Source organism: Mauremys mutica, chromosome 23 (genome assembly GCF_020497125.1).
Source record: "Mauremys mutica isolate MM-2020 ecotype Southern chromosome 23, ASM2049712v1, whole genome shotgun sequence".
Classification (NCBI taxonomy): Eukaryota; Metazoa; Chordata; order Testudines; family Geoemydidae; genus Mauremys; species Mauremys mutica.
The window spans coordinates 15,055,486-15,081,426 of record NC_059094.1 but is presented as its reverse complement, the minus strand read 5'-3'; the positions used below and the strand labels follow the sequence as shown (position 1 = coordinate 15,081,426).

The window sequence follows — 25,941 nt, the reverse complement described above, 5'->3', positions numbered from 1 at the left end:
CAAATCCCTTAGGCTTCTTCAAAACCCCCAGTCTCCATTCTCACACTGCACACTCCAGTGCTGCAGTGCTTCTCTCCCCTTAACACTCCCACTCCCTGCAGATAGATGGGTTGGTGGCAGGGGAGGGATATTACAGAAACACCAACTGACCTCTAGCTAGTAATGCCTGCCAGTGCTGTGATATCAGAGATGTTTTTAGCTGTTGCCAGCATAAACAACACAGGACAGGCCAGGCTCATACGTGCTCTCTGCTCCCCTGACAGACTGAGATGGGGGGGCAGTTCCCAGCTGCCTGGTTGCTGCTGCAGATTTCAGCGCTCAGGAAACTGAAATAATCCCCCTCCTCCCCTCCACGCTGCCTTTGTCAGAAGCAACACCAGAGTAAACTATTTTAATTGAGGAGTGTCTTCTTTCAGTTCACACCTCCCACATACAGGATGGTGTATAATGGAGAGGTCCACCACAAACACGTGATCAACATTTCCTGATCTCACCTAACATCTCAGAGGCGACAGAAAGGAAATGTAATACCAGGATTTAGAGGGGCGGAGGGGAAGGGAAGAGGCTTTGGGATGCAATACTAAAGGCATAATTAAACCCAAACCAGGGGTGCATACAGAGGGAAGATGATGCATGAATGAGCCATAAACCCTCACATACTTCATGAGTGATGCATAGAACTAGAATGAAGAGTGCACTGTGGAGAACAGTCCTGCATTAATCCCTGAAGGATGGAGATGACCCAGTCATAGGAGCTAATTACAAGATTCCTAGGATTTGAACACTCTCCCCCACAGCCCCCTGGAAAGCCACCCAAAACCCATCTATGCCTTGCATCCACGCCAATTCCCTCCCTGCACGCTACACTCTAAAATCCTATCCTGTCACCCACACTTTGATACTGTTCTAGAATCCTGGCCCCCTGGAACAACGTGGGGGCCAGGGGAAAGAAAAAGTCATGTATGACATGGCCGCAATGAAACTAATGCCATTCGTATCAGTTAGCTTACGTGATCAAAGATGGGGGAAAGAGCTGCAGAGTTGACAGGCCGCTCGGTCCGGAACGACTTCTGATGCTCGAGAGTCGTGGAGTCAAACAGCTAGAAGGCAAGAGGCAAAACTAGTTATTCTGATGCTGAATGGGAGGAACAGCCATTTATAAGCAGGCTCCCAACGCTGGGAGTATAGAGTGGAAAGCCAACCCCCTCCTAAAGCCCTGGAGCTCTGCCTCGCCTCCACAGGTGCCAGGCAACTCCATCGCCTCTGAAACAGTTAGCGACAGGGTTCCCAACTCTTGCAAAAGGCCCAAACACGTCTGAGCACACAACTTGGAGCATACAAGCCCCCCTGCACCTTGTGCCTGAGACAGCACACTTGAAATCACTGCATCATCTGTGCCTATTCATCTAGCCAAGGTAAGCCCCCCCTCTTTACTGGACTTGTCCCACTAAGCAGATGTCTACTTTGAGACAGAGAAAACTTGGCTCCATAGTTACCCATAAGTTTCTAGGGAGAGGGAAATAGACATCCAAGGCAGCAATATCTCTTGCGTTTGCTCTCAGGGCCATCGGTCAGTGAGGTCCACTGAGATAGGGAAGGGAGGTCTCACCTTGGCTGAGTTGTCCTTGGAGGCGGTGATAAACATGGTCATGTCCCTGGAGGTCTGGATGTCATTGATCTGCTTGGTGTGCTCCTTGACATTCACAAGGAGCTCCCCTGACTGGGGCATAAACACAAGACAGAATTAATGCTACTGAGCCATTGCTAAGAGAGGTGCAAACCATCCCTCATGCACAGAGGTCCCAGTTACCCCTAGCATCCTCAGTGAATTATATGGTGGTCCTTTCTGGCCTTAAACTCTATGGCTCTAAACCACCACTGCAACGGTCTCCTCATCCATTTCTGGACTGCAGCCCAAACTGACACTCAGGGCAAGTCTGCACTAGAGCGCTACATCTTTCACACCCCTGAGCAATGTGCGTTACATCAACTTAAGCAGTAGTTTAGACCAGTCCGCCACAGCTGTGTACTTCAGTTGGTGGCCTTCTGGCTACACCAAACAGCTGCGGGTTTGACTTCTGGCTCAACGCTACGTGTATCTTGTGGCACCCAGCCCCTCTGTCCTCAGTTAAAGAAGAGGGCAGCACTGCTCCTCATGACAATAACCTTGGCACTGAACTGGTTCAGCTCTCCATTCTCGTGTCCCGCGATGATGAATTCACCCAGGGGGCCCCACACAGCGCTAGTGATTTTAGACTCATTGCATGGGATTTTCATGTAAGGCTCGTCGCTTTCTGCGGAGAGGAAGGGAAGAGTTAGACAAATGACTATTTGCAGGTGATCCAAGGTTTCCCACAGTCCCCATCTTCCATGCAGGTATTTGCCTGAATTCCTTACCAATCTGGCTGGGGTCACGAAGGTCAAAGAAGCTAACAAAACACTGATACCCCATCTGCTTATCTGTGGAGAACATGATGATGTTTCCTCCAAAGTCAAAGCCGCAGGTTCGCACAGCTGAGTTAGTCTTCACCAGCGCAAGCTGCTTTCCTAGACACAGGAGAGAAGCTGTTAGATTGCACCAGACATCCTCACCCCTCCCTTCTGCAGGGTGAATGGTAGTGCTGAGCTAGCCAGTATGCAATGCTCAGATCAAGAGTGGGATAGAGTCTCTACAAAGCATTTCTTAATTTTCCGAAGTGCTTATGAAAAATCCTCCCTGGACCAATCTTTACAAGTCATAAGATTAGCGAATACCATCCATTTCATCACATAAATTTCGCTAAGCAAAGACTGGAAACTTGGTCTGGGTCTTGCCATCAGCTATGATCAATCTGTCAACTGCTTAACGCACATATCTGTCTATTCTGATTGCTCATCTTTCCACCGAGTATTTCGCTAGGCCAGCAAGTTCTGTTCTGAGCGGTGACACGTGCCCCACAGTCATCTCTTTAACTGGTAAGAAGTCAGTCTCAATGCTATAGGTCAAAGAAGCATTCTGTCTTTCTGTGGACCTCCTGCCGGACAACTTTCCTACTCACAGGATGACACCAGTTCATCCACTGAAATATAATTTACAAGACTGGGAAACTCATGTGTGCACATATATGGTTTTCTTTAAAATACTGGATGAATTAGGCACTCGTGAAAGTTAGGATACTGGCCAGAGATAAAGCAAATTATTCCGCACAAGCTACCCACACACCACTCTGCCAATGCACCTCAATCCTAACCTGCACCAGCAATCCCTGGCCTTTTCAGGGCAGTCACTGTTACTTCCTGCCAGTTTGGATAGTGAGGGAGTTACGAAAGAATATTCATTAGTTGGTAAAGGTCAGAATGAGACCAAACCCATCTTCACCACTGGTCCTGAAGTAGAATTAGAATCCTACCTTATTTCCCTGCCACCCAGCTCAAGGCAAATAGATTTCATAGATAGAACTATTCTCTAATGAGAGAGTTTAACATGCCCCCACACTCCAATATTCTTGTCTTACCTGTTTCACAGTCCCAGAGCCGGCAGGAGTTATCTGCAGAACCAGTAAGCACATGTCTTGTGTCCCCTGCATCATCAGTTAGGGAATGCCAACAAATTCTCACACCCCATCACCCCAAAAGGCCAATATCCACATTTTATCACAGGATACATAAATACACAAGATATGCAGTAGCTACAGTATTTATCTAGAATCAGAAAAAAATCATGCAGATGAAATAACTTTCATTCCAACATACTATGTCCAGGCACTTACGCAGAGGGAACCATAACTTTGAATTTCCTGCTCTGGAACACTGAGTTCAACTCTTAAATGCAAGAAACCTGCATTAATGTAACTATTTTATCACCTATCTGTATTGGTGACAGAATGTCACTTTGAAATTCAGGCATCTTTTAAGAACTCCAGAGAAACTGTGAACCTGAGCACAGTAGGTCAGTAAAAAGTGATGTCTGAGTAAGTGAGGGTGGAACACACCGGCCTGCAGTTCATTTACTATTTCAAATTGGAGGTGGGGGGAGAAGGAGGGAGGGAGGAAGAAGCCAGTGGAGAGTAATTGAAAGACCAGGATACCAGCAATAAAAATCATTCATTGTAGTGCCTGCCACCTAGTGTCCACAATAAAAACACCCCACTTCACACACGAGAAGAATCATCATAAACAAGCAGACAGGTAGGTTTCAGTCACCAAAGGATACAATCTGCATCCACACACCAGACAGCTCCAGTATGGCCATTGTAAGTGCCAAGCCTCTCTCCATTGATTGAGTACCAGACATTGACAATCTGGGAAAGCAAAACAATTAGTCAAGCATCCACTTTAGATCAAATTTCAGGAGTAGCAGCTGTGTTAGTCTGTATCCGCACAAAAAACAGGAGGACTTGTGGTACCTTAGAGACTAACAAATTTATTTGAGCATAAGCTTTCGTGGAGAAGTGGGCTGTACTTTAGATCAAGATGCTAAATAAATTAATGCAATTTATTTCCATATGGTCTCATCATGGAGTATCTCAAGTCTCCATCACTGCACATACAAACAGGAGCACATGCAGTATAATATAGCTAATGGGCAACATCACTAGAGGTAGTCGGACAGGAATGTTAAAGGGTGGAGAGGTCAAATTATGTAGAGAATGAATGAGCATGGATACACCGGGAGTATGGTACACTTTTTGTATTAAGAGATGCTATGTCTAGATGGTATGGCAACAGGTACTTTATAAATGCAGCTAGACAGAATAGATGTTGAAAACCAGCAGAGATGGCTCTCTACATGGGTCTGGAAATAAGTTTTGAAAAGGATTGGGGGGGAAAAAAGGCTGTCCCAGATGTGGCAGTGGGATTTTATTGCCTAAGGGGGAACACAGGGAGAGGAGAAAGAAATATATGCTGTTCAAGTAAGACAGAGGAGACACTGAGAACACAAATTTCAGAGTAGCAGCCGTGTTAGTCTGTATACGCAAAAAGAACAGGAGTACTTGTGGCACCTTAGAGACTAACAAATTTATTTCAGCATAAGCTTTTGTAGGCTACAGGTCACTTCTTCAGATGCATAGAATGGAACATACAGACAGGAGATTGTTCTCTGTATGTGTAAATATCTCCTGTCTGTGTGTTCCATTCTATGCATCTGAAGAAGTAAGCTGTAGCCTACAAAAGCTTATGCTGAAATAAATTTGTTAGTCTCTAAGGTGCCACAAGTACTCCTGTTCTTTTTGAGAACACAAAGAAGTGTTAGATGTGGAAAAACAATTTTGTGAGGGATCCTGAAGAGAAGGCAGGTTGGTTTTATACTAGATCTCAAACTGAACAGGAAACAACGAAGGTTTCTAGGAATGGGAATAATTGTTTCCAGGTATAGGAGAAAAAAGGTACATCAAACACCCTGGACAAAATGGATTTTCAGACTATACAGATGATAAAAATACAGTTTAAATTACCAATTTTTATACAAAGTCTCTGTAAAAGACAAACACTGTATAGTGCCACCATGCAGGACTGAGAACTCTGTGGGATAGGTTAGAAAGATGGAAACCCATGGCTACTCCCAAGTCTCAGCCTCTTGCAAAATGGAGTCACTATAATAACTTGCTAAACTAAAAATTGACCCGACCCCATCTCAGGTATGGTTTTATGACCCGTCACCAAAATATTAAACAGGTTGCAATAACTTTCATGTTTTTAGAAGCCTGTTTAAGTTCTCTCTCCCCCACCCCCCAAAAAGTTTGAGAGACATGAAACACTTCACACAAAGGCTCTGGAATACTTACAGGATCTTTGGCTACTGTAAAGAGTAGGTCTCCTTCACGGTTATATTTGATTTGAGTAATGGACCTCTCATGACCTTGCAACAGTATAGGTTTCTAAAGGGAAATAGATCATTTAAAAAAAAATCCAGTATTTTAAAGCAAAACTACAAGCCTCCGAGCTTTACGATTTGTGCAAATAAACAAGTACAGAGTTTCCATCAAACACAACCAGAGCTAGTCCATTTGCTCCTGTTTCTACCTTTTTATACTGTGAAACCACCATAAGAAAACCTCATCTCCCCAAAGAGATGGAGCTAAATTCATCCCTAGTGTGAGCCTGTTAGTCAACTTTAGCAGAGTCCAGACTCCCCAAACCAGACAGCATTACCGGCTGTTTATGTTCCCGGCTGCTAGGTCTCACTGAGTAGCCCTGCAAGGGAACCTGTCATCTCACAAACCCTAACACTTCTGAGCCCAGCAGGCTGAAACAATGAGGACTGTGGATTGAATTTGACTCTCAGGGCCAGAAAGACCTGCAGGAGGTTGCTGATCCCACCCAATAAGGAGGCTTTATCCCCACACCACTGGCTGTGCCAGGCATTTCCTCAGCTTGAGGATGGAGATCCCTGTGCCACAGGGCCCAGGAGGCTCCTCGCACTGGAACCCAGCATTACACTGGAGTGGCGTCAGGTGCCATGTTACACTGGGAACACACACACAAACCCCCAAGAGGGGATCTCAGCGGGAGAGGGATAATGAGGCACACTAGGGCCACGAGCCTGGTGGATGCGCTCCGGACCAGAGAGAAGAAAGGGCCGTGATGCCAGGGGTACAGGCTCCAGGCTGGGAAGAAGGGGAGCACCGTGGCGCGACACCGCGGGGAGGGGCTCCGGGCCCGGCTGGGGGAGGGGGGCGCACGACACCGCGGGGAGGGGCTCCGGGCCCGGCTGGGGGAGGGGGGCGCACGACACCGCGGGGAGGGGCTCCGGGCCCGGCTGGGGGAGTGGGGGGGGCATGACACCGCGGGGAGGGGCTCCGGGCCCGGCTGGGGGAGTGGGGGGGGGGGCATGACACCGCGGGGAGGGGCTCCGGGCCCGGCTGGGGGAGGGGGGCGCACGACACCGCGGGGAGGGGCTCCGGGCCCGGCGACGCGGGGGGGGAATCCTGACTCCCCACAGAGACGCCGCCGCCCGTCAGCCTCCCCCGGCCTGGTCTCCCCGCCCAAGGCCCCCCCATTCCCGCCCAGCCCAGGAGGCCTCCCGGCCCCGCACTCACCATGGCGACTGCTCAGCCCCGGCAACAGCCTGCGCAGCGCTCCGCGTGAAGGGAAGGGGGAGGAACCACATCCGGGTCAGGGGGCGCGGCTGGGCCGGAAGTGAACCGGCGCCTTCATGGCCTCTGGCGGTGAGTTTCCCGCTTCCGGGGTCACCCCCCAGGACAGTGCCCGGGGATGGGGCCAAGGGGGAGGCCCCCCAGGGTGGGGCCCAGGGGCAGCTTTGCTGGGAGAGGGTCCCACCTGGGGGCTCCCTGTGCCAGACGGTCCCCGTGGTGCGGGCCCAGGGGAAGGGGATTTCCGTTGTTGGGGGCTCCCCCCTGGGGAAGGGGAGGTTCATTTGTCCTCAGTGTTAGGGCTGCAGGGGAAGAGGATAGTCAGGGGGTTCCCCAGCCCTGGGGGGGGCTCCACGTAGGAAGGGGAAAGCAGGTAGTTCCCCCTCCACCATGGGGTTGACAGGGTTTCCTGCCTGTAAGGGGACCACACAAGGGCCTAAGACAATCGCTTCACTGGCCTCGTATACACAAACATGCCCAGCTGTTCATTGAGCGAGCGGCAGCTGCCTGCCAGGACATCACCTCCCCAGGACATGATGTAGGCAGGTTTTTTAAAACTGCTCAACTCTCTTTTGCTCACCACACTCTGCAGGTTGTGGTCCAAATAGGGTGACCAGATGTCCCAATTTTATAGGGACAGTCTCGATTTTGGGGGCTTTTTTGTATATAGGCACCTATTCCCCCCGCCTGTCCTGATTTTTTACACTTGCTGTCTGGTCACCCTAGGTCCAAAGCACAAATGCCACATGGTTCCAGGCTGGTGGCATCGGGGGTGTGCCAAAAATGTAAACTGATTTGTGTTTGGTGCCAACACATCTCAAACCAGCACTCACTTGGCCACAGCACACTGCTAACAAGACCCATACAGTAATGTAGAGCCCAATTTTTCACTGATAGTTTATTTAACCTGCTTTCATGGACTGGAATAATCTGAAATAGTAAATGGACAGAAAAAGAACTGCAGCACAACTAAATGTGTGTAATAAACCTGCGTGAACATTACATAGTAACATTTATTGCAAAATACTGCACTGTCAGCAGCATTCAAACAGGACTGGTCAGTGTTTTGCACTATTCTAAAATACATAATGCACCATAAAAGCTCAGAACTGTTTAACAACTCTCATTCTTTAGTGCTTTGCAAATGTGATGATTGGGTTGCATTTATTGTACTGGAGCTGGTCACATCATCGTTAAGCTTGATTATTATTTACTAAATAACACTATGTTAATAACACTGTTATGCACTAAATGTACTTGCTACATTATAGAAGACATAAGAAAAGGCCCCTACACCTAGGAGCTTATAGTCAACCTCAGACAAATACTATGCTGGGGACAATAGTTATTTTGTGAGAGTTGGTTGGTAAGATCATTGCTAGGAGGCTTTGTGGAAGAAGTGAGGTTTAAAGAAGGATTTGATAGTTTGACACATGGAGTGAGAGACTGTTCCAATCAGGTGGGAGTGCATTGAGTATGAGAGAGCAGTAAGGGTGAGAGAAAGGGTAGAAAGGGAGTTCTGGGTGCTCAGTACTTTGGACTTTTAACTCAGGAGGAGAGAGGGGAAAAGTGAAGGGATTTGTGATGGTCACAGTGGCAGACGCAGGATTGATGTTCAGAACACAAGATTAGTTGCAGAGCAAATGGCAAGTTCCACCCTGCACTGCATGCAGCCATGGAGTTGGGATAATGTAAGAACTAAAATGAGAAACTCCTATTACAGGGCACAGATAATCCCTGAAGTGTGGTGATTTGTTATTGTGCTGCAGGGGAAGTGTCTGCACTGGTCCTAGTGGCTATTCTGTGGGGAGGGACAAACCCATTTTTGAAGACGGGGACAGAGGGACTGGAGAAGGTGAAGCAAAGGAACCGAGTGCTGCAGCTGCTTGCAGAGATGAAATTCCTGTGCCTCAATTATAAGGTATTAGAACCCCCTCCAAACCATTTCAGGTAGTGCCAAGGGGGCCTCCTGGATGGAAATTGTGTTGAATGTCTGTGGCTTAATCTGGCTTTAACATTAATTTTCTTGACCATTTAATTATATCTGCTCTGGGCTTGATGTTTTTTATTGGAAATTTGATTTTTATCCTTTGTGATATTCCATTTAGCTTGCATATGGTACCACTTTTCCCATGAGGATTTCAAAGCACTTTACACACATTAGTTCAGGGGGTCGGCAACCTTTCAGAAGTGGTTTGCCGAGTCTTCATTTATTCACTCTAATTTAAGGTTTTGCGTGCCGGTAATACATTTTAACATTTTTAGAAGGTCTCTTTCTATAAGTCTATAATATATAACTAAACTATTGTTGTATGTAAAGTAAATAAGGTTTTTAAAATGTTTAAGAAGCTTTATTTAAAATTAAATTAAAATGCAGAGCCCCCCGGACCGGTGGCCAGGACCCGGGCAGTGTGAGTTCCACTGAAAATCAGCTCAAGTGCCGCCTTCGGCACGCGTGCCATAGGTTTCCTACCCCTGCATTAGTTAATTAAGCCTCATATCATTCCTGTGAAATAAGCACACTCTCCCTTTTACTGACTAAGAAACTGAGACGTTATGTGACTGACTCAAATTCACACAAGGAGTCAGTGGCACAACCATAAACAGAACCCTGTGATTTAACTGCTAGACCACAATTCCTTCTGGAGTGAGGAACAGAACAAATGAGTCCTGGCTCCTAATCCCCCACTCTAACAACTCGCTTCATGTCCTCACATAACATTCATGCTGTGTATATTGTTGTTTCATGTGCAGTGACTGAATATGTTGTGTTTTCCTTGTAGTACATGGTGCCATTTTTGTTTAACCAGTGTGGATCAATAATCTACTATCTCACATTGGCATCCACAGGTTAGTCCTTGCTATTATGTTCCAGTGTAGAGGGATAGCTGGGGCTAGATAGACAATTTCATCCTTGAGAAGTTCTGTGGCCCAGCCAAGAAATCAATTACACATATCGAGGCTTTGCAGAATGTATTTTTTTTTAATTTTGACATAACATCAATGTTTATTATTACAAATTTTTTATATTTTTATCAATTTACATTTTCAAAGTTGCAAGAAATTATGGGGGGAGACAGCCATTATTTAATGACAGCCATTGAGATGCAAAAAATTAAATATTTATAATCATTAACACACAAATGGTCGCATCACATGTTAAAATATATAAAGTAAATTTCCTTAAAATATAAGTTCTCAAGCAGCATTTTTCTCCCTTTGTCTATCTGTAAATGTCTGTAAATAATTTTTGTTGGTTTGTGTGTACCCTGAAATCAATGTTTACCAACAGAAATCTAAGCCTTCCAAGCCTACACATAACAGGATAGAGCCGTTTTGCATTGGTCATCAGAAAGTGATTTTTACAAGATTTAGTTTTTAAACTGTGTTTAACTGACCATGTCAACATTCCCTGTTCAATTTCAGACCTGTCCCTGGCGGTGCCTCTCTGTAACTCTCTGGCTTTGATAGTCACAGTCATAACTGGGAAGATTCTTGGGGAGGACATTGGTGGTAAAAGTAAGTCAGACTTCAGTGCAGTGCTTTTATAGATGTGCTCTGCACACAGCTTGGCATTCAGCACCATACCTTGAACGTCTAGATTACCATTGTTTGGTGTGAGGTCTAGCTAGATAATGTAATTTTAGGGGCAAGATGTGTGGTTAGTTAAATAGTTCATCTTATCATAGCTGGGGATGGATTTCTTGAGGACCCCTCCCCTAGATGTGTACAGAGTGATGATCTGGTTAATCCTACCTTCTCATGGATGGATATAAGATAGCACTAGTCTCTGTGTGACCGTCAGTTGCTGTTGTCTCACTGAGGGATTTGAAACTAGGTTTTGGACAACTCTACTCTGTGAGTAGTAACTTAATATTTTTACATTAAGGAGCTACACGGTGGGGAAGCTGCAGAAGGTACGAATGTTGTCCTGCGAGGGCTTTAGGGGAGGGAAGAAACCAAGCAAATTGAAAGCGTGATGGCATTTTGTTCTAACAACAGCTTATTCAGCTTTCTAGGATTATTGTTGAGAGAGGGTGAAATCTGTAGATTTAGAGCCATCCTGTACGCTTCAAGTCAATGGGAGTTGAGGGTACGCATACCTCAGGTTCAGGCCTTTACACAATAAAGACATGTGAGCAGAACTGAACCGGTGAACACCCCTCTAGGCCAGAAAGATGTTCTATAAAAACCTAAAATACCAATGAAGATGATTCTTCCTCATCCCCTCCCTCAGTCCACTGTGTGACACTAGATAATTTCATAAAATGGCTGCACGGTTGAGATTGTTTGTAACTGATTGGGATGAAGTCCAGCTCCATAGGCCCATGCTAATAGCTACACTTGTCTTTAAACACAGCTATTGTTAGCACAGTGTTAACAAGGTTTCCCTGACTAGAGCAAACAAGGACTATTTTCCTAAGAACTATGCTCTAGAGCTATGCTGTCCGTAGTAGTTTTATAATATAGTTAATAGTTTAAAAAAAATAAATCTCTCCACAGGTGTGAGGAAAAATGTCTTAGAACCTGCTATTAACAACACTGCTGAAATTCATCTGGAACTAGCATGTTTCTGATCCCCTCTATCTAGCTAGTCAGACCACATCATCATTGTAGCATCTGAATAGAGGACAAGGCCTAACTGATTAGTGGTGAGTGCTCATGATTCCTCCCATTTTTGTATGTCCTGTTTCCTTAGGAGCCGTGGTAGGAATGCTGCTTACTATCTTGGGAGTTGCTCTATGTATAGCTGGTTCCGTGAACGAGTGAGAAACACTGTGAGAGTGGAAGAAGAATGAATGTGCAGAAGGTAATGCCACTGTTTGGGGATGGGTACCCCTGCCGCTCTGGACCCAAATCAGCCACCAGCGGTGTGGTCTAGAACCAAGGCAACGTGGAAGGGTGAATTTTGGTACCTAAAGAAGAAGATTTCTGAAAATAGTTGTTGGAGTCTCTTTGCCTTTTCAAGGTTGAGGTCTTGTTGTTTTGGGGCACTAAGCCTCGAATATTTGGGGTTTGAGCCCCCAATACTTAATTTAGGTACAGAACTCTATGCAAAAAATGAGTGTCCCGATCTTCCTCTGACCTTCCTTTTAGGTCTCCCAAAGTTCCACACTGCTGGAGTCCATGGTGTAATCTCCATTTAGTGTACAGCCCCATGATGGACATGTTGACATTCCCACCCACACAGTGAGGGATTTGGAACCAGAGTTTACTATGTAAAAAAAATGTAAACAACCAGGTTGCAGAGTTGAAGGGTCATCTCATCACGAGATAGAACATTTTAAAATCTGAAAAAAAAAAACTTCATATATCAGGGGAATATTTGACACAGGACAGCAGAAAATGGTTCATCAAGCTTATTTACAGAGGTAGCTACCGCCCTAAGACTCCCACCTATATTCTAATTGCTACATCGCAGTATTTCTAGAACACAAAGGCTGAATAAACTAAATGGTTCACACTTATCTCCTCCTCAGTTTTTCCAGAATGTCTTTTCTTCCATGTGTGCCTCTTAGATTGTAAGCTCTTCAGAGCAGGGTCTATCCTTAACTTGTCTTATTCAGCACTTACTGGATAATAAATTACTACCAACTGCTCTGAGCCAATGTCCCTCCTGGATTGAGACTTACTACTTAACTGAGAACCCAGCTAGTCTCTCAGCTGCAGAGGTGTTTGGAAGGACTCCCCTTTCATGGAAGAGTAAAACTTATTCTATACAGTAAAAATTATTTCCTTCCCCCCATTTCAGATACAAACCAGCTCCTTGACTGTTGAAATTTAAAAAAATGTAGGCCCAGGCATTTCTCATCTTCCTCCCCAAGCACCTTCCCCAAGAAAGGAAGAAAAAAAAAGGGTTTATATTACATTCATAATATATTTTTAAAAATATAAATTTATCTGATTCATTGTTCACCTGAAGCCTGCTTTACAAAGCCCAGATAATGAAGGCATTCTTATTGTTTAAAACAAGCATTTTTAAAAGTCATTGGATTTGATCAAGGTGCTTATGTTATCCACCACTGCACAGAGAATAAAGCTAACTTGGTCTCCATTTCATCAGTCACTTCATAAACTCTTCAGAGCTTCACACTGTCAGAGAAATGGCTCTTTCAGTTCTCTTCCTCCTCTGAGTCACTGGTGTAATTTCGCATTGTCACAGCCTTCCGTGATCTGGCAGTGCTCCCAACCTTGTCCCATTTAAAGACAAAACAATACAAGTGACTTTTAATGTAACGAACATGGTATTGTATAGTGGTTACAGCCAGGGTCTGGCATTAAGAATTTCTGGGTACTGTTCCCAGCTATGCCATGGCCTTGCTATATGATTGCGGACTTCTGTGTGTCTCAGTCTAAACATCTTTAAAATAGGCCTAGTGATTCTCGCCTACAGCACAGGAAGGCTATGTGGCTCAAATAATACGTGTTTGTATAGCAATTTGAGGTCTGTGTATGAAAGACCAACTACAACATCAGCATTTGCAGGAGACAGCAGGGTACTCTTTGCGGACAAAGAAATGCTGCCCCATCCTCTGAAGTAAATACAGAATACACAGATCCAAATTCACCCCAGAGGGCAGAGTGCTCCATTAGGTAATTCTGACTTTAGCTACGAACTGCTCCGATTTAAGTTGGAATTTTACCTTTGATCTTAAAAGGGAACAGGAGCAGTCCCATAACATATGCAATAGGACGAAATGCATTACCTCTACAAATTCTTATGAAAACTGGTATAAGAAAAGTTACTGCCCCCAAAGAGCAGGCACCTTTAAAAACCTCCCACAAAACTGGGATTTTTCATTGCAAAAGAAAAAAAGTTTCAGACTGTTGCTGTTTAGTGATTGAAGAGATTTGTTATAAATGTGTTGAGCAGCTGATTCTATGAGTTCCACACGCATCCATACTTTGCACGTCTAAAAGCACCACTGGCAATGCCTAATTTATATGAAATAAAAATCTTCTGCCTCCATATTTAATAGAGGTGAAAGCTGCAGAAACCTGGTCCCAGCATGCACTGCACCATCAGGAGCCCAGTAGTCTTAACAGGCTGCATTATAGTATTAAAGATTAGGGCAGCGGCGGGTGGTGACATTCAGCTGCAGAGGCCAAACATCCACCCTTGGAAGATGCCAAGATTCATCTGTCAATCTTTTAAACATTCCAAATCTAAGCCTCTGATAAAGAGGTTTTTACAGTGAAGGTTTTAACCACAACTACAGTTACACAAGGTGAGACACTATCACACAGTAAGTGGCATAGCATTCCCTTGATATTGTGTGCAGTTATTTTGGTTTTAAGAATTTATTGTATCAGTTGTTTTATAAGTCACAAATTAGGGGATAGCAAATTTGTGTCAGTCTAAGAATTTGTACTGAGTACCTTTCCTGTTAAATTAAAGCCAGTTGTGTCTTAGTTATCTAATCTTAACTTGCTTACTTTCACACTCTGTCTAACACACACATACTTTACAAGTATACTGGACTGTTTAGCAGTACCTTGCTATGAGGAGTCATTTTGTTTTTTGGTATAACTTCTTCCACAGTCTCTGCAGCTCTCTGGAGAAGGGAGAAAATAAGGACAAAAATCAGGAGAAACCTATCTTATCTCCAAGTCTCCATTCTGTTGGAGAACTGTATGACTCTTACAGCTCTGTAGAAAAGCCATCTCTAGAATCCTGTGCGGATACAAAAATGTGGATCCACATCTGATCCTCATCCACAAGAATCTAGGATCTAGAAGGTGAGGAAGCAGTCTCATAGGCTATGAGCTGCAGACAGCTGATTCTCTGCCTTTGAGATCCTGTATTTAGAGCCCTGCACGGATGCAAAATTTGTATCCGCATCTGATCCACAAAAACGGATTTACAGGACTCTAGCCATCTCCAGGAAATGCATCCAATCCTCCCCTGTGGTTATTTCCACTTTCACACATTCTGAAGAGGGAAATTGTGGTGGCACCAATAAAATAGCAAAGAAGAGAATTTGATTTAAAAGAAGTAATAAAACTGAAGAAGTTACTTAGGCCACTGCTAGACCATTGAGTCATCAAACACGTTCTCAGATTCCAGCATTTACTATTACATAGTTTGTGTTGCAGAGAGGAGCCTCCGATAGCTCTATGGGGTTTTGTTTCTCAATATTTAAGAAAAGTTTTGATGAGACAGTTTCCCTGGAAGGCTTGTCTCCTGGCCAGGTTCTCCTGCTGCAAGATACGAATAACTCCCATGGACCCCAGTGAGAAGTACTTGTCTCTCACAGCAGCAGCCTGAACTCCTGGACAGCTAGTAATGCAGGAGAGAAAAAGCCTTTTAGTAATTTACCAGAGAGAGTTACACCTCATACCTGATCAACAGGTAGCTCCATCTTTGTGTATTCATCCTCCACTACTTCCCGGGCACCTCGCATCTCCTTTCTCGGGTCTTTCACTTTATAGACACTTCCCTCTTCTGGGAGGAAAAGAAAGATCTTAAGAGGGTATCCCAGACACTAGCTGTGACTTAATGCAGCTTAAGCTATAGGAATGGCTAGGTCCAGTCTAGTGTCCCTGGGGGCCTTTCATCACCACCTGCCATGTTGCTGGCACCGAGGAAATAACATTAATAAGCTGTTAACCATGTTTAGAGCTTGATTTTATACAGCAAATCAGATTAAGAACACTGGGTCGGTTCATTATGGAGATGCTGGCACGTTAAAAAAAAAAAAATCTCATTTAAAAAGTGTTCCTGACACAGTAACAGGCTGAGCTGCACCTCTGTCCCCCTTCTATGTCTCCCAGACTACCCCTCCTGCCCTGTTAGACCTTATGCCTTCATCTCTCCTGGGCTGGAATCAGACATTTCTCCCCCTCTTAGACCAGGCCTGGCCACTGACCATGGTTACCCAGCAGGTCCAGCTGGGTTTGGTACCTGTGGTTCTTCCTTTTGGGAGCCTGTGACCAATGGTGAATAGAGTCATCATACAGGCTTCTTAACCAAAGTATTGTTTAACAGGAGGAACAAAGCACTTAGAGAAAAATGATTTTAAGACATTAATTTATTTTACCTACACATTTACCATCCCGACGGTAACTGAGGCAGGCCTAACTACTCCTGACACCACAGAGGAGTCTGTGTCAGTCTGGTTTCCCCAAACACCTCCCACGCCAGAGAGAGAGAGAGTTCCTTTTGATCTGTAATTCCCAGCCTTTTCCCATCCTGGCATTGTCTCTTAACGCACCTCAGGTGTTTCCTAAGGGGGCCTGGTGTCTTATCTTGAACCATTGTGTTTCCTTCCTGCTTGTTTTCCTTGCAGCCCCCTATTAAACTAAACCAATATAGTCACACAGTAAACATTCAGGATTCATAAGTTATTGCAGCGCAGCTGCACATCCACCACAGTTCCTTCCCCGTGTTGCTGCTGGGCGTTCAGACGCATATTTGCTTTTCACCTTTTATGCTCTTTAATTATTGCCCCAACAAATATAGTGGGGTGCCGCTCCAGGCAACTCCAGACAGAGTTCAGTACCTCAGCTTCACGGCGACTCAGGTCTCAAGAAAGTTTCATTCATGGGGCGTTTGTTGAGGAGAGGAAGGAATGGAATTACAACGGCAGTTAGGAGATACACTAGCGACTGTTCCCCTTTAGCACCTCGGAGTTAGACTGCTCCCTTAGCATCAAATTAAGGCCATTTCCTGTCATTCCTAAACATCCCTAGTGACATTCTTTACCTTGGTCAGGCCAGTGTTGCATGTTCCTGCTATTTGTCCTGTTTTGCCCTGCACGGACAGGCTTAGCGTGGAAAACAGACTCTTCCTCTTTGCGTGGATATTTCCCGGCTTGTCTGCGCACTGCTGGAGAAGGAACGGGGGTCTTGTCTTTCTCTGCGGCTCCTGTGGACTGCACCCTGCGATAGTCCGGCTGAAATTAACATTCACAATAACTTCCTTAGTGTGTTTCTTATCCTAGGGCTTGGGAGAATGAGAGACTGATTCTACAGCACTAGTTAGAGAGACACTAGGCCATCTGCCCAATATGGCCCCGCCAGCACACCTCAGAGCTGACTGGCAGGATCCCATATGATACCAGTTCTGAAAACAAGGTTTTAATGCAAACTACTATGCAGCTTAACTATAGTGGGTCACACCCAGTGCTTGCTATATTCATTACCTGCTGAGGTGAATCAATGAGGGCAGAGTCGCTAGCTCCATCCTGGGAGGTGGCATAGCTTTTACCAAACTGAGAACAAGAACAGGAAATGTTTCAACAAATGTAACAAGACAGACACCCCTCGAAAAGGACATGGCAGCCTGGACTTGTTGGGACAGTTCGTTTTCAGTGGAGTGCCCAGCTGAACCCAGCTCCTGTATCTGAGATCCCTGTACGACCGCTTCCTACTCACACAAGAACTCTCTCCTGTCCATTCCAAGATGTTTTCTCAGAGCAGCTGCCTTTATTGATCATGAAGTGGCAAAAAGAAGGGCACGAGCCCAAATTTGCAAGCCAGCACTATGGGGCACCGTGCAACAGAAGGGAGAACCAGATGGTCATTGGCTACATAAATGTCTCCTGCTGGTCACTACTGGGCACTGGCATACCAGAGGAAAGGACACCACAATCAGGACCATCAGAAAATAAGACCTGAAGAAGTCAACATCAAGGTCCCAAAATTAAACAAAGAAGGGGATGTTTAAGGCCTGCTCTGGAGCAGCTTCTGTTGGATGGAGATAATACACAGTGGCAAAACACTAAGATCTACTAACGATCTTACTAGGGGGCTGCATACTTGGTTGCTTCTGTAGGCTGGGCTTACTGCACACACCAGGTGCTCCTTGCATCCCTCCATTCTCCCCATTGCCACCCTCCTTTATTTCAGGGACTCCCTGCAGCCCCCTCCACTTCTCCCCCATATCAGACCCCTTCATTCTCCCCCTGCCCCCAGTAGAGGTTCTGTGTGCAACCCCATTCTTCCCCCGTGTGAGGGCTACCCATTTCCCCCACCATTCTTATTCTCTCTCTCTCTCTCTCTCTCTCTCTCTCTCATCTTCTCCCCTGTTCAGGATTGTCAACATTTTAAACCCAGCCAACACAGAGCTAAAATGAGCAGTATTATTAGGCTGGAATGTCCAAACAGAAAAATGCCATCGAGTTGATGTAAAGGCCTCACAAGCTTAGCCAGTTATTATTATACTATAAAGAGCAGGCAAGTAGGGTGCCTTCATAGGGCAGCTGTGGAGAACCCCGCTACTGCTTTAAACAGAGAGAAATGAAGCAAAGATAGGCATTTCCAGCCAGGTCCCATTGCTCACATCCAGAAGATACTGTATCAGAATCGGTGTTGGGGGCAGCTTTTCTGCTGCATCCATTTACACGTGTCCACTATGTATAAATTTATGTCTAAACCAGCTTGATGGCTGGTCTGTAGTGTAAGTGTAGCAGCCCACGCAGGCTGAGCTACCTACCCCCTGATTGTGGCTCCTGCGTCTGTTGTTTGGATGGTTCCTGAAACACAAAAAAACGAACCTCAGCATGTCGAGATCCAACATATTCAGAGACAGGGTGTGCGTCCATGGGATGCGCATGCACAAATATTCATCCTGGCATTTTTTTTTCCCTTTTCCACATTCACAAGCGAGTGCAGTGCTGGTGAAAGGTGCTGGATTGACAGCGCAGGAGATCTCTATTCTCACAGCAGGCAGAGCGCAGGTAGCATCAGTGCAGGCTCCTCCTCCAATGTGCCTCAGCCCTAACCTGACGAGGGAGCTGTCTCCGGGACCTAGTCAATCCTGTACTGCTCTGTGGAGACGACCCACAGGAATGAGAATTCGTGATGCTTGTGAAGAGCTGTTTGACTCTAAATTGAACCAGTACCCACCATTCATTTCACACAGGCCACTAAACAGCCAGCAGGAGATTAAAAGAAAAAAAGCTCTTAGTCACTGCTGACCTAGGCTAGATTTGAAGCACCATCCTAGGGGTGGAAGGATCTATCCCATTGCCAATCCCAGACCGTCCAAATCTGCTGCTATTCCCAACTGACAACTGCTCTTTGGCCCTTGCTACAGGACTACTGGGAAACTCAGCCAAGCTACTTCTTTTTCTGGTGCTGGGCACGGGGATTTCATAGGGTGGTTTTGTACATGTTAAAAACAGCCCCTGACACCAAAATGGGGTACAAAATTGGGTTTTTTTAAAGCACTTTCTATCATAATTCAGATTATTTTAATCCAAGGCCTCAAAACACTCTCACAACAGAATCCTAATAATAAAGAAATGGATTTGTTTAAATGTTCCCATTTCAAGTTGGGAAACTTGATATGCAAACTCAATAAAAGCTGTTAAAGTTGTTTCCAAGGTTCAAACACACTTTTGCCAGGGGATGGGGGGGAAGGGCTCCCTGTCTTTCCAGGTGAACACCTCTAAGTGCTCTTTGCCCGGTTCCAATCACACCAGGAGAGCATTGCTGAAAGTTGGCTCAACATTGCGACATTTCTTTTTGAAGTGATTTTGGGTTGGTTCCAGCCAGAGTTTTCAAAGGTGGTCACAGACTTTGAGCATCTCCAGTTTTAGGTGCCCAGTTTGAGACACGTAAGTGCTGAGGTGACTCAGCAGCTCTGAAAAATCAGGCCCCCGCGTGTCTCAAACTGGGCACCCAAAAAGTCAGACAGTTTTGAAAATTGGGGCTTGAGTGATTATTAAGTTACAGGAAGAACTAGTTTTTGTTCCCTTATTTCCCCTCACTCCCATGCATAAATATAAATGTTAAGCTTATCTTTAGCCCACAGGTACCTGCCTACCTACCGTAATGCCCGGTGCCCAGAATTCTTAGGCACCAGCAGTTCAAAGTAGGGCAGATTTTTGTACTTCTCCACCCCGACCGCCACATAGTATTCACCGTTCACCAGCTCCTCGCCACCGGAGACCGGGACTCCATCCAGTTGGCAGAGTCTATGGGAGAAGATGGCAAGGGGGGTTAGAAAAAGCATGGGAGTGGGACGGGTGAGGGAGGAGCAGCAAATGATCCTGCTTGGGTGGAAGTTTCCTGTGATCAATAAAATGGGAGGAGAACATAGAAAACAGGCCAGAGACTGGGACAAGCTCACTGTTGGTGAAGACCTGCTGAAGTCAGTGGAGTTATTACACCGTGGTGAATGTGGCCCAGTGTGTTTCAGCAGAAGTTCATTTACTGGGTGAACTATATTTGTTCAGTAAGATTCCCCTTCCCCCCATACACATACGACATAATATAAGGAGGAGAATGATTTGCTTATAGCTATTCTCACCGGAGCATAATGAACATTAACTCTCACCAAGCCCCCAGAGGGAAGTATTAGCCCCATTTTACAGAAGGTAAAACTTGAGTACCAGGGCCAAACAGCACATCAGTGGCAGAAACAGGATTAGAACCCAGGTGTCCTGACTCCCAGTCCTCTTGCACTACGCATTAAACAGCGTAAGGGGACACAGCGTAGACCAGATGGACAGAAGGAAAAGCCAGTAGTGCCTCTTATGGATACCCACTTTCGAACAGCTCCACTGCGCAGGTTGGCTTTCTCCGTCAGCAGGCCCAGGATGGCGTCCCACTCCTGCAGGGTGCTCTTGGAGAGCAGCAGTCGGAAAGGGGGGCTCAGCAAATCCCCATTCCGGAAAACGCTTCAATAAAAGGGCCAAGAAAAATACATGTGATGAGCCTGTGTTCCCAGCCCCCTGTATCTGTACCCCCAACCCCCATCAACAAAGAGCCAGCTCCTCTAGAACGTTCCACACATCCAAGCCGGTAGCTCTCCAACAGCCACACAACTCTACAGCTCATTATTGTCAGGGGCCTAGTGGTAGAGCCGAAGGGTCCCAACCGGGATTGGATCTCGGTGTTGTACAAACATACGAGATGGTTCCTTCACCAAAGAGTTTATCATCTAACGGGTCTCAAACTCAGTTTACCTCAGAGCCAGTGCCTCAAATCCTCCCAGTGGGCCAATGTCACTCATGCCACCCAGAACCCACCCCACCAAAACTCCGCCCCCCCCACCTGCCTAAGGCTCGGGGAGGAGGTCTGGGGTAGGAGATGGGGGAGCAGGCTCTGGGAGGGAGGTTGGGGGTGTAGGAAGGGGGTGGGGGTGCAGGCTCTGGGAGGGAGGTTGGGGGCGTAGGAAGGGGGTGGGGGTACAGGCTCTGGGAGGGAGGTTGGGGGCGTAGGAAGGGGGTGGGGGTACAGGCTCTGGGAGGGGGTGTGGCACTTACCTGGGGCTCCAAGACAGGGTGGGCCGGGGGTCCTTCCCACGCTGCTGCCCCCAGGCACCGCGGAGGCCACATGGAGGGGCCAGCAGACATGTGGAGTGAGCTGGCAGACGCTGCTCAGCTCCGCTGTGCTGCTGGTGGTGGCCGGGGCCCCAGGCCATTGTAAGTCACCTGGGGGAGGCAGGGGGCGGGGAGGGAACCCCCGGGGCGGCAGGTGGGGCCAAGGGAGAGACCCAGCCCCAAAACTGTTGGAGCCCCACAGGTCACACTGGGGAGGTTCTCGGGCTACAGATGGCCCACGGGCCAGGAGTTTGAGACCCCTGATCTAAAACAACAGATGAAGAGGCAGGAACAGAAGACAACGTTTTATGAACAAGGCAATGATAGAGGAGAGCAACACATGTACTTATCTCGCCTTTACCCCTGGGAACAGACAATATATGAAGTGTGGAGGACAGGGAGGCCATCAAAATATGGACAATGTTTACACGTGCACATGTCAAAATTTTATTTTAAAGATATATATCAATTATAGCCAACAGCGCCTCCCTCTGTCCATTATCAGCTGGGCATTCAACTGGAGACACCACGGAAGAAGTGGGCCTTGAGGAGGGATAGGAGGGTGGGGGCTTTATGGATCAGCTTGGGGAGAACATGCCAAGCTCAAGGGGCAGCATGAGAGGAAGCACAGAGATGGTTGTGGGGGGAGCAATAAAAAAAGGCTGGCACCGCTGGCAGAGGAAGCAGAAGAGACAAGAGCGGATAAACAGAGTTGCGAAGAACCTCAAAGATGAGGAGAAGAGGCTTGAACTTTAAACAGATGACGTCAGTGGAGGGATTCAAAACTGAGGAGTGAAGTGGTCAGAGCTACAGACAAAGACTATTATCTCAGCAGGAACCCTTTGAATGGACTGGAGATGGCCTATAATGCCAGACCCTTGAGGTCAGACGTACAGATAGTGTGATCTCCAGCTAGCGTGTCACAAATTTCCTCCCAGTCAAGACAGCTCATCCCAAGGCACAGCACACTGGATTCAGAACTTAACAATGAGGTCTCGGCCTGTAATAATCCATATGCACAACCAGTGCTTCATATATTGGACCAAACTGTCCAATATACGTCTCAGCTTACACTGCTGTAAATCCAGAGTTAACCCAGTTGAAGCCAATGTGGTTACACTGGATTTACACTAAATCAGTATCTGGTCCAATGAGTTAGAAGCCCAGGAAACTCTGGTACTAATGGGGCTTTCCATGCTTGTTCTGTTTCAGAAGATGAAATGATTGTGCTCATAGAAAACCAATCCACACATAAAACTGCAAGATTCATTTAACCCAGGGCTAGAGGAGCAGGGGCCCAGAATATATCCAGCTCCAGAGGGCTGGTCATTGAAGAGGAGGGGTCTCTTACTTCTACAGAATGACTCCGTCCTGACAGGGAGGAGCTTGCTCTGAATGAAGGCATAGATAGAAATAGCAACTAGCTCTGGGAGGGACTGGGGCAGGAATACACTTTCCAAAGCCAGCTTCCCCCAGTTCCTGAGCTCAAGGACTCTGCCTCCAGCCTCCCCAGACCTCCTGCTCCCCAAGGGAATCTTTAGAGCAAAGTCAAAAGGCGCTCACTGTATAATGCAGGGCAGGTGGACGTGCTTCTGCCATCGCGCTGCCATGTTCAGCTTCTGGGGAACCATGGGGCGGATCTACAGGCCAGATTCAGCACACACAAATGTCACTCAAACGCAGAGCTTAGGAGCGGCCTGCCAGGTTGGACGTCCTAACTTGCTGCATGGTCTCATTGCTGCTAGGTGGGGCTTGTTGGCAGGCAAGTCCTGGAGAGCCTCTTCACACACACCTCCACATCAACAAATGGGTTGGCAAGGCCAGGTGCATACCAAGGTTGCCAGGGTTAAGTCTGTGTACAGGTCTAAGTGCTAATGGTGGTGATAGAATGTAAACAAAGGGCTGAGCTCTGCTGGCAGTCACACAGGGGATCTCCCATTGACTCCCAAAGCGCTTTCAGGGCCTGCATTCTTAGGCAGCCACAATTATTCCTGTCACCCACTTCTTCTTGACTCCTGCGCATTCTGCATTTTGCACAACTGCCTCCCCTGCACAGTTTAGGATTGACATTCTCAGTTCCATTAATGTTTCAATGGGGGTGGGGTGGGGGGCGCACCCACAGCCCATTTCCACTGCAGCCAGCTGCTGTTCTGACAAACTTATTTACGAGCTGTGGACATTTTGAAGAGATTGGCAGGAGAGCACTGCTTTCTCTACAGCATTAGTCATGGTGGGAAGAATGTCACATACCCAGGTAGATCTCACACTGCCACCCCCTCACCCCCAACCCCTATGCAGGGAGTGGTTAGAGAAACACATGCAACCAGCCTTGTAGAAAGTCATTCCTGACAAAGTTCTCTGCTAGTAGCAGGCAGGTGTCCTAATCCCTGACCAAGCCTTACATTCTGCTCACTCTTTGAACAAGGCAACCACCTGTCTCCCCCACGGACTCACCTGCAAGCTATTTTTTTTCCTGCTCCCACTGAGCTGCTTCATTCCAGGGTTTAAATAGCTGTAAAAACGGAGCCAAGAAAATGATCAATACACACCTCTTCTAACCTCCACCATCCTAACCTGGAGAGAACTTCATTTGTATATAATAAACTTAATACCTTATTCTACGTCTCATCAGCATGAATAGAAGTGAGACTGTGGACTGGTCAGGCTACAAGAACAAAATTCTAGCTGGTTTTTAACTGGTTACAGTCACAAGAGGATTCTGTCTAGTGTTTACTTCTTTAGGTCAATACCGGCAAGAACTGGACCAATGTTAACTGGGTTGGTCACTTCTCAGCTGATTGGCATACAGATATTTGCAGAAGTCAAGAACAGTGTTGCCTAAATTCACGCTGCAGCCATTCCCATTGTATATAAAACTCTCCGCTTCCCAAGTGCGTATCAGCAGGAAATCATCATTTCTTCTGGACTTCTCTCATTTGCCCTCCAGAAGGCTAGACTAACCAACAACTCTTATAATGAAACAATTCTCAGCCAAACGGGCGGCGTTCCAGATACCACATATGCCAACTTCACATTTTGGTGACCATCATCTTTTATCCCTTGAGCGAGACATTGACCAAGACTCCAAGCACTGGCCAGTGTTGCTCAATAAATACAGCTTGACGGTTTCCTCCACAATATTTACTTACCGAGTACAATTCATCCCCCATGAAACTTCACTGACTCCAAAGGAGTTATGCCAGGAATGAATCTGGCCCACTATATTTTAGGCTGCATTTAAAAAAACAAATACGCATTTGGAAATACCCGCTCCATGCAGAACATAGGAAACCTGGTAGAATGGGGATGATTCGTCAGTAGCTGACATTTCTAGGGACACTTGTGATGGAAGCCCACAACAGAGAGCCCCAGCTAACTCCCACTGAGCTCCCTAAGACACAGAGCTGTGTATAACGCAACATAATACTGCACAGCACATACCAACACCCTCCAGAACATACATTTCTCTGCAGATATTTTTGTATTCCTAATGTGAAAGTTCACCTTGATTTACATTTCCAGTCTCATCCAGCACATCTAGGAATATTCACAACTGATTCCAATGAGTGAAGCAATTAAAAGGACAGATCTCGTCCTTCCCAGTTTCAGGCTAACACACAGCTGATTGTTGCATGCCCTTTAAAATCCCGAATATTAAACTTATTTAAAGTCCTTTGAACTTCTCCAACTATTAATTTTAAGGGTGGATAATCTGATGGGAAGTGACAACCAAGATTACTGACAAGTTGTGTGGCACAAAAGAATTTAACATCCAACTGGCTACACTAAGGTTTTCTTTTGATAAAGACTGGTTCTTATTGATGGTGAATGAGGCACGCATGAGAGCAGGAATGAGCTCCTTGGTGAGCTGGCTCTGTCAATCAAAACAAGGGGAGACTCTAAGCTCAGCGCTGTCAGCCATATTTATGGCAAATCAAACACACTGCATGAATTTCTCATGCACCCCCCATTACCCATTCAGCCTCCAATTTCTTTCCACATTCTGCCTCAGACTCGCTACAGAACATAACACACACAGAAGTGCTGTCTGTTTTCACCTGCATAGTTACCTATCCCCATGTGACCATTGGGGAAGGAAGAGGTATCTAAGTCCCGAGACTGAAGTTAACAGTTTGATCTACTCACTCTAGCCTTTTGAACCGCTCAAAGCCAGCTGCCACATATGGGCATCCATTCTGCAGCTCCTCCAGCTCAGTGACCCGGTGGCCCTGCCTGGGGGTGTAGATGTTCCTCACAGCCACAGAGGCATGGATGGTGCTGGTCACCTCATTCAGAAACGCTTCAAAGGTCAGGAACTGGCGCTGGTTCACCACAAACTTCCTTCCATGGAAGAAGGAGTCCCCATTGCGATATACCATCACGTTCTTGGCCACAGGGGCCAGAGCTATTGTGCTAGAGCTCATTCCTCTGGAGCCGTGTCCACCCCACTGATCAGAGAGAGACAAGCCAATCAGCGCAGGACAAAGGCTGGAAGAGGAAAACGCCAGCGACCCTTGTGCTAAGCACAAGCCCTTGCTGGCTGGCTGCCTTTGTGCTCCCTCTCCCTTCTCAGAGCTGTGTTCTAAAAGGGACTC

General features: G+C 46.4%; 3 protein-coding genes across 9 annotated transcripts in view; 1 reads left to right on the top strand and 2 right to left on the bottom strand.

The window, feature by feature from the left end:
* Window positions 1–7,132, bottom strand: part of EIF3I (eukaryotic translation initiation factor 3 subunit I) — a 9,528-nt gene extending 2,396 nt beyond the window's left edge. The window contains exons 1-8 of the mRNA XM_044997963.1: window positions 7,020–7,132; window positions 5,766–5,858; window positions 4,193–4,280; window positions 3,495–3,560; window positions 2,398–2,547; window positions 2,167–2,294; window positions 1,610–1,720; window positions 1,011–1,100 (exon numbers count right to left, since the gene is read on the bottom strand). Coding sequence (XP_044853898.1) covers window positions 1,011–1,100; window positions 1,610–1,720; window positions 2,167–2,294; window positions 2,398–2,547; window positions 3,495–3,560; window positions 4,193–4,280; window positions 5,766–5,858; window positions 7,020–7,022 — 729 coding nt within the window. The 5' untranslated portion in view covers window positions 7,023–7,132. The remainder of the gene's footprint in view (window positions 1–1,010; window positions 1,101–1,609; window positions 1,721–2,166; window positions 2,295–2,397; window positions 2,548–3,494; window positions 3,561–4,192; window positions 4,281–5,765; window positions 5,859–7,019) is intronic.
* On the top strand, window positions 6,476–19,302 carry TMEM234 (transmembrane protein 234). 5 transcript variants are annotated; one of them, XM_044997969.1, is made up of 6 exons: window positions 6,476–6,573; window positions 8,843–8,994; window positions 9,857–9,923; window positions 10,500–10,592; window positions 11,773–11,883; window positions 14,617–19,302. In XM_044997969.1, the coding sequence occupies exons 1-5, from the start codon at window positions 6,531–6,533 to the stop codon at window positions 11,841–11,843; spliced, it is 426 nt and encodes a 141-aa protein (XP_044853904.1). In that variant the 5' UTR covers window positions 6,476–6,530; the 3' UTR covers window positions 11,844–11,883; window positions 14,617–19,302. The 5 variants fall into 5 exon arrangements, with proteins under 5 accessions (XP_044853904.1, XP_044853905.1, XP_044853902.1 ...); XM_044997970.1 differs by lacking the exon at window positions 14,617–19,302 and adding an exon at window positions 12,171–13,053; XM_044997967.1 differs by lacking the exon at window positions 14,617–19,302 and having other exon boundaries at window positions 11,577–13,053.
* DCDC2B (doublecortin domain containing 2B) lies at window positions 12,932–25,941 on the bottom strand. 3 transcript variants are annotated; one of them, XM_044997960.1, is made up of 11 exons: window positions 25,493–25,940; window positions 23,801–23,858; window positions 22,910–22,986; window positions 20,570–20,701; window positions 19,850–19,996; window positions 18,511–18,550; window positions 17,219–17,287; window positions 16,780–16,969; window positions 15,416–15,519; window positions 14,570–14,629; window positions 12,932–13,264 (listed from the first exon to the last, which is right to left on the bottom strand). In XM_044997960.1, exons 1-11 carry the CDS (start codon window positions 25,768–25,770, stop codon window positions 13,187–13,189), a joined length of 1,233 nt encoding a protein of 410 aa, XP_044853895.1. In that variant the 5' UTR covers window positions 25,771–25,940; the 3' UTR covers window positions 12,932–13,186. The 3 variants fall into 3 exon arrangements, with proteins under 3 accessions (XP_044853895.1, XP_044853896.1, XP_044853897.1); XM_044997961.1 differs by lacking the exon at window positions 17,219–17,287 and having other exon boundaries at window positions 25,493–25,941; XM_044997962.1 differs by lacking the exons at window positions 22,910–22,986; window positions 23,801–23,858 and having other exon boundaries at window positions 25,493–25,939.

What these genes read in the sequence shown, in the direction of transcription:
- DCDC2B (XM_044997960.1), bottom strand. Translation starts at nt 25,770, where the DNA reads ATGAGCTCTAGCACAATAGCTCTGGCCCCTGTGGCCAAGAACGTGATG. An exon ending in CACCTGCCCTGCATTATACA is followed by an intron (nt 20,702 to 22,909) that starts GTGAGCGCCTTT and finishes CTTTTATTGAAG; the next exon opens with CGTTTTCCGGAATGGGGATT. An exon ending in AAATGACTCCTCATAGCAAG is followed by an intron (nt 13,265 to 14,569) that starts GTACTGCTAAAC and finishes AAATGGGACAAG; the next exon opens with GTTGGGAGCACTGCCAGATC.
- TMEM234 (XM_044997967.1), top strand. Translation starts at nt 6,531, where the DNA reads ATGCGCTCCGGACCAGAGAGAAGAAAGGGCCGTGATGCCAGGG. An exon ending in TCCTGTGCCTCAATTATAAG is followed by an intron (nt 8,995 to 9,856) that starts GTATTAGAACCC and finishes TTTTCCTTGTAG; the next exon opens with TACATGGTGCCATTTTTGTT. An exon ending in TCTCACATTGGCATCCACAG is followed by an intron (nt 9,924 to 10,499) that starts GTTAGTCCTTGC and finishes GTTCAATTTCAG; the next exon opens with ACCTGTCCCTGGCGGTGCCT.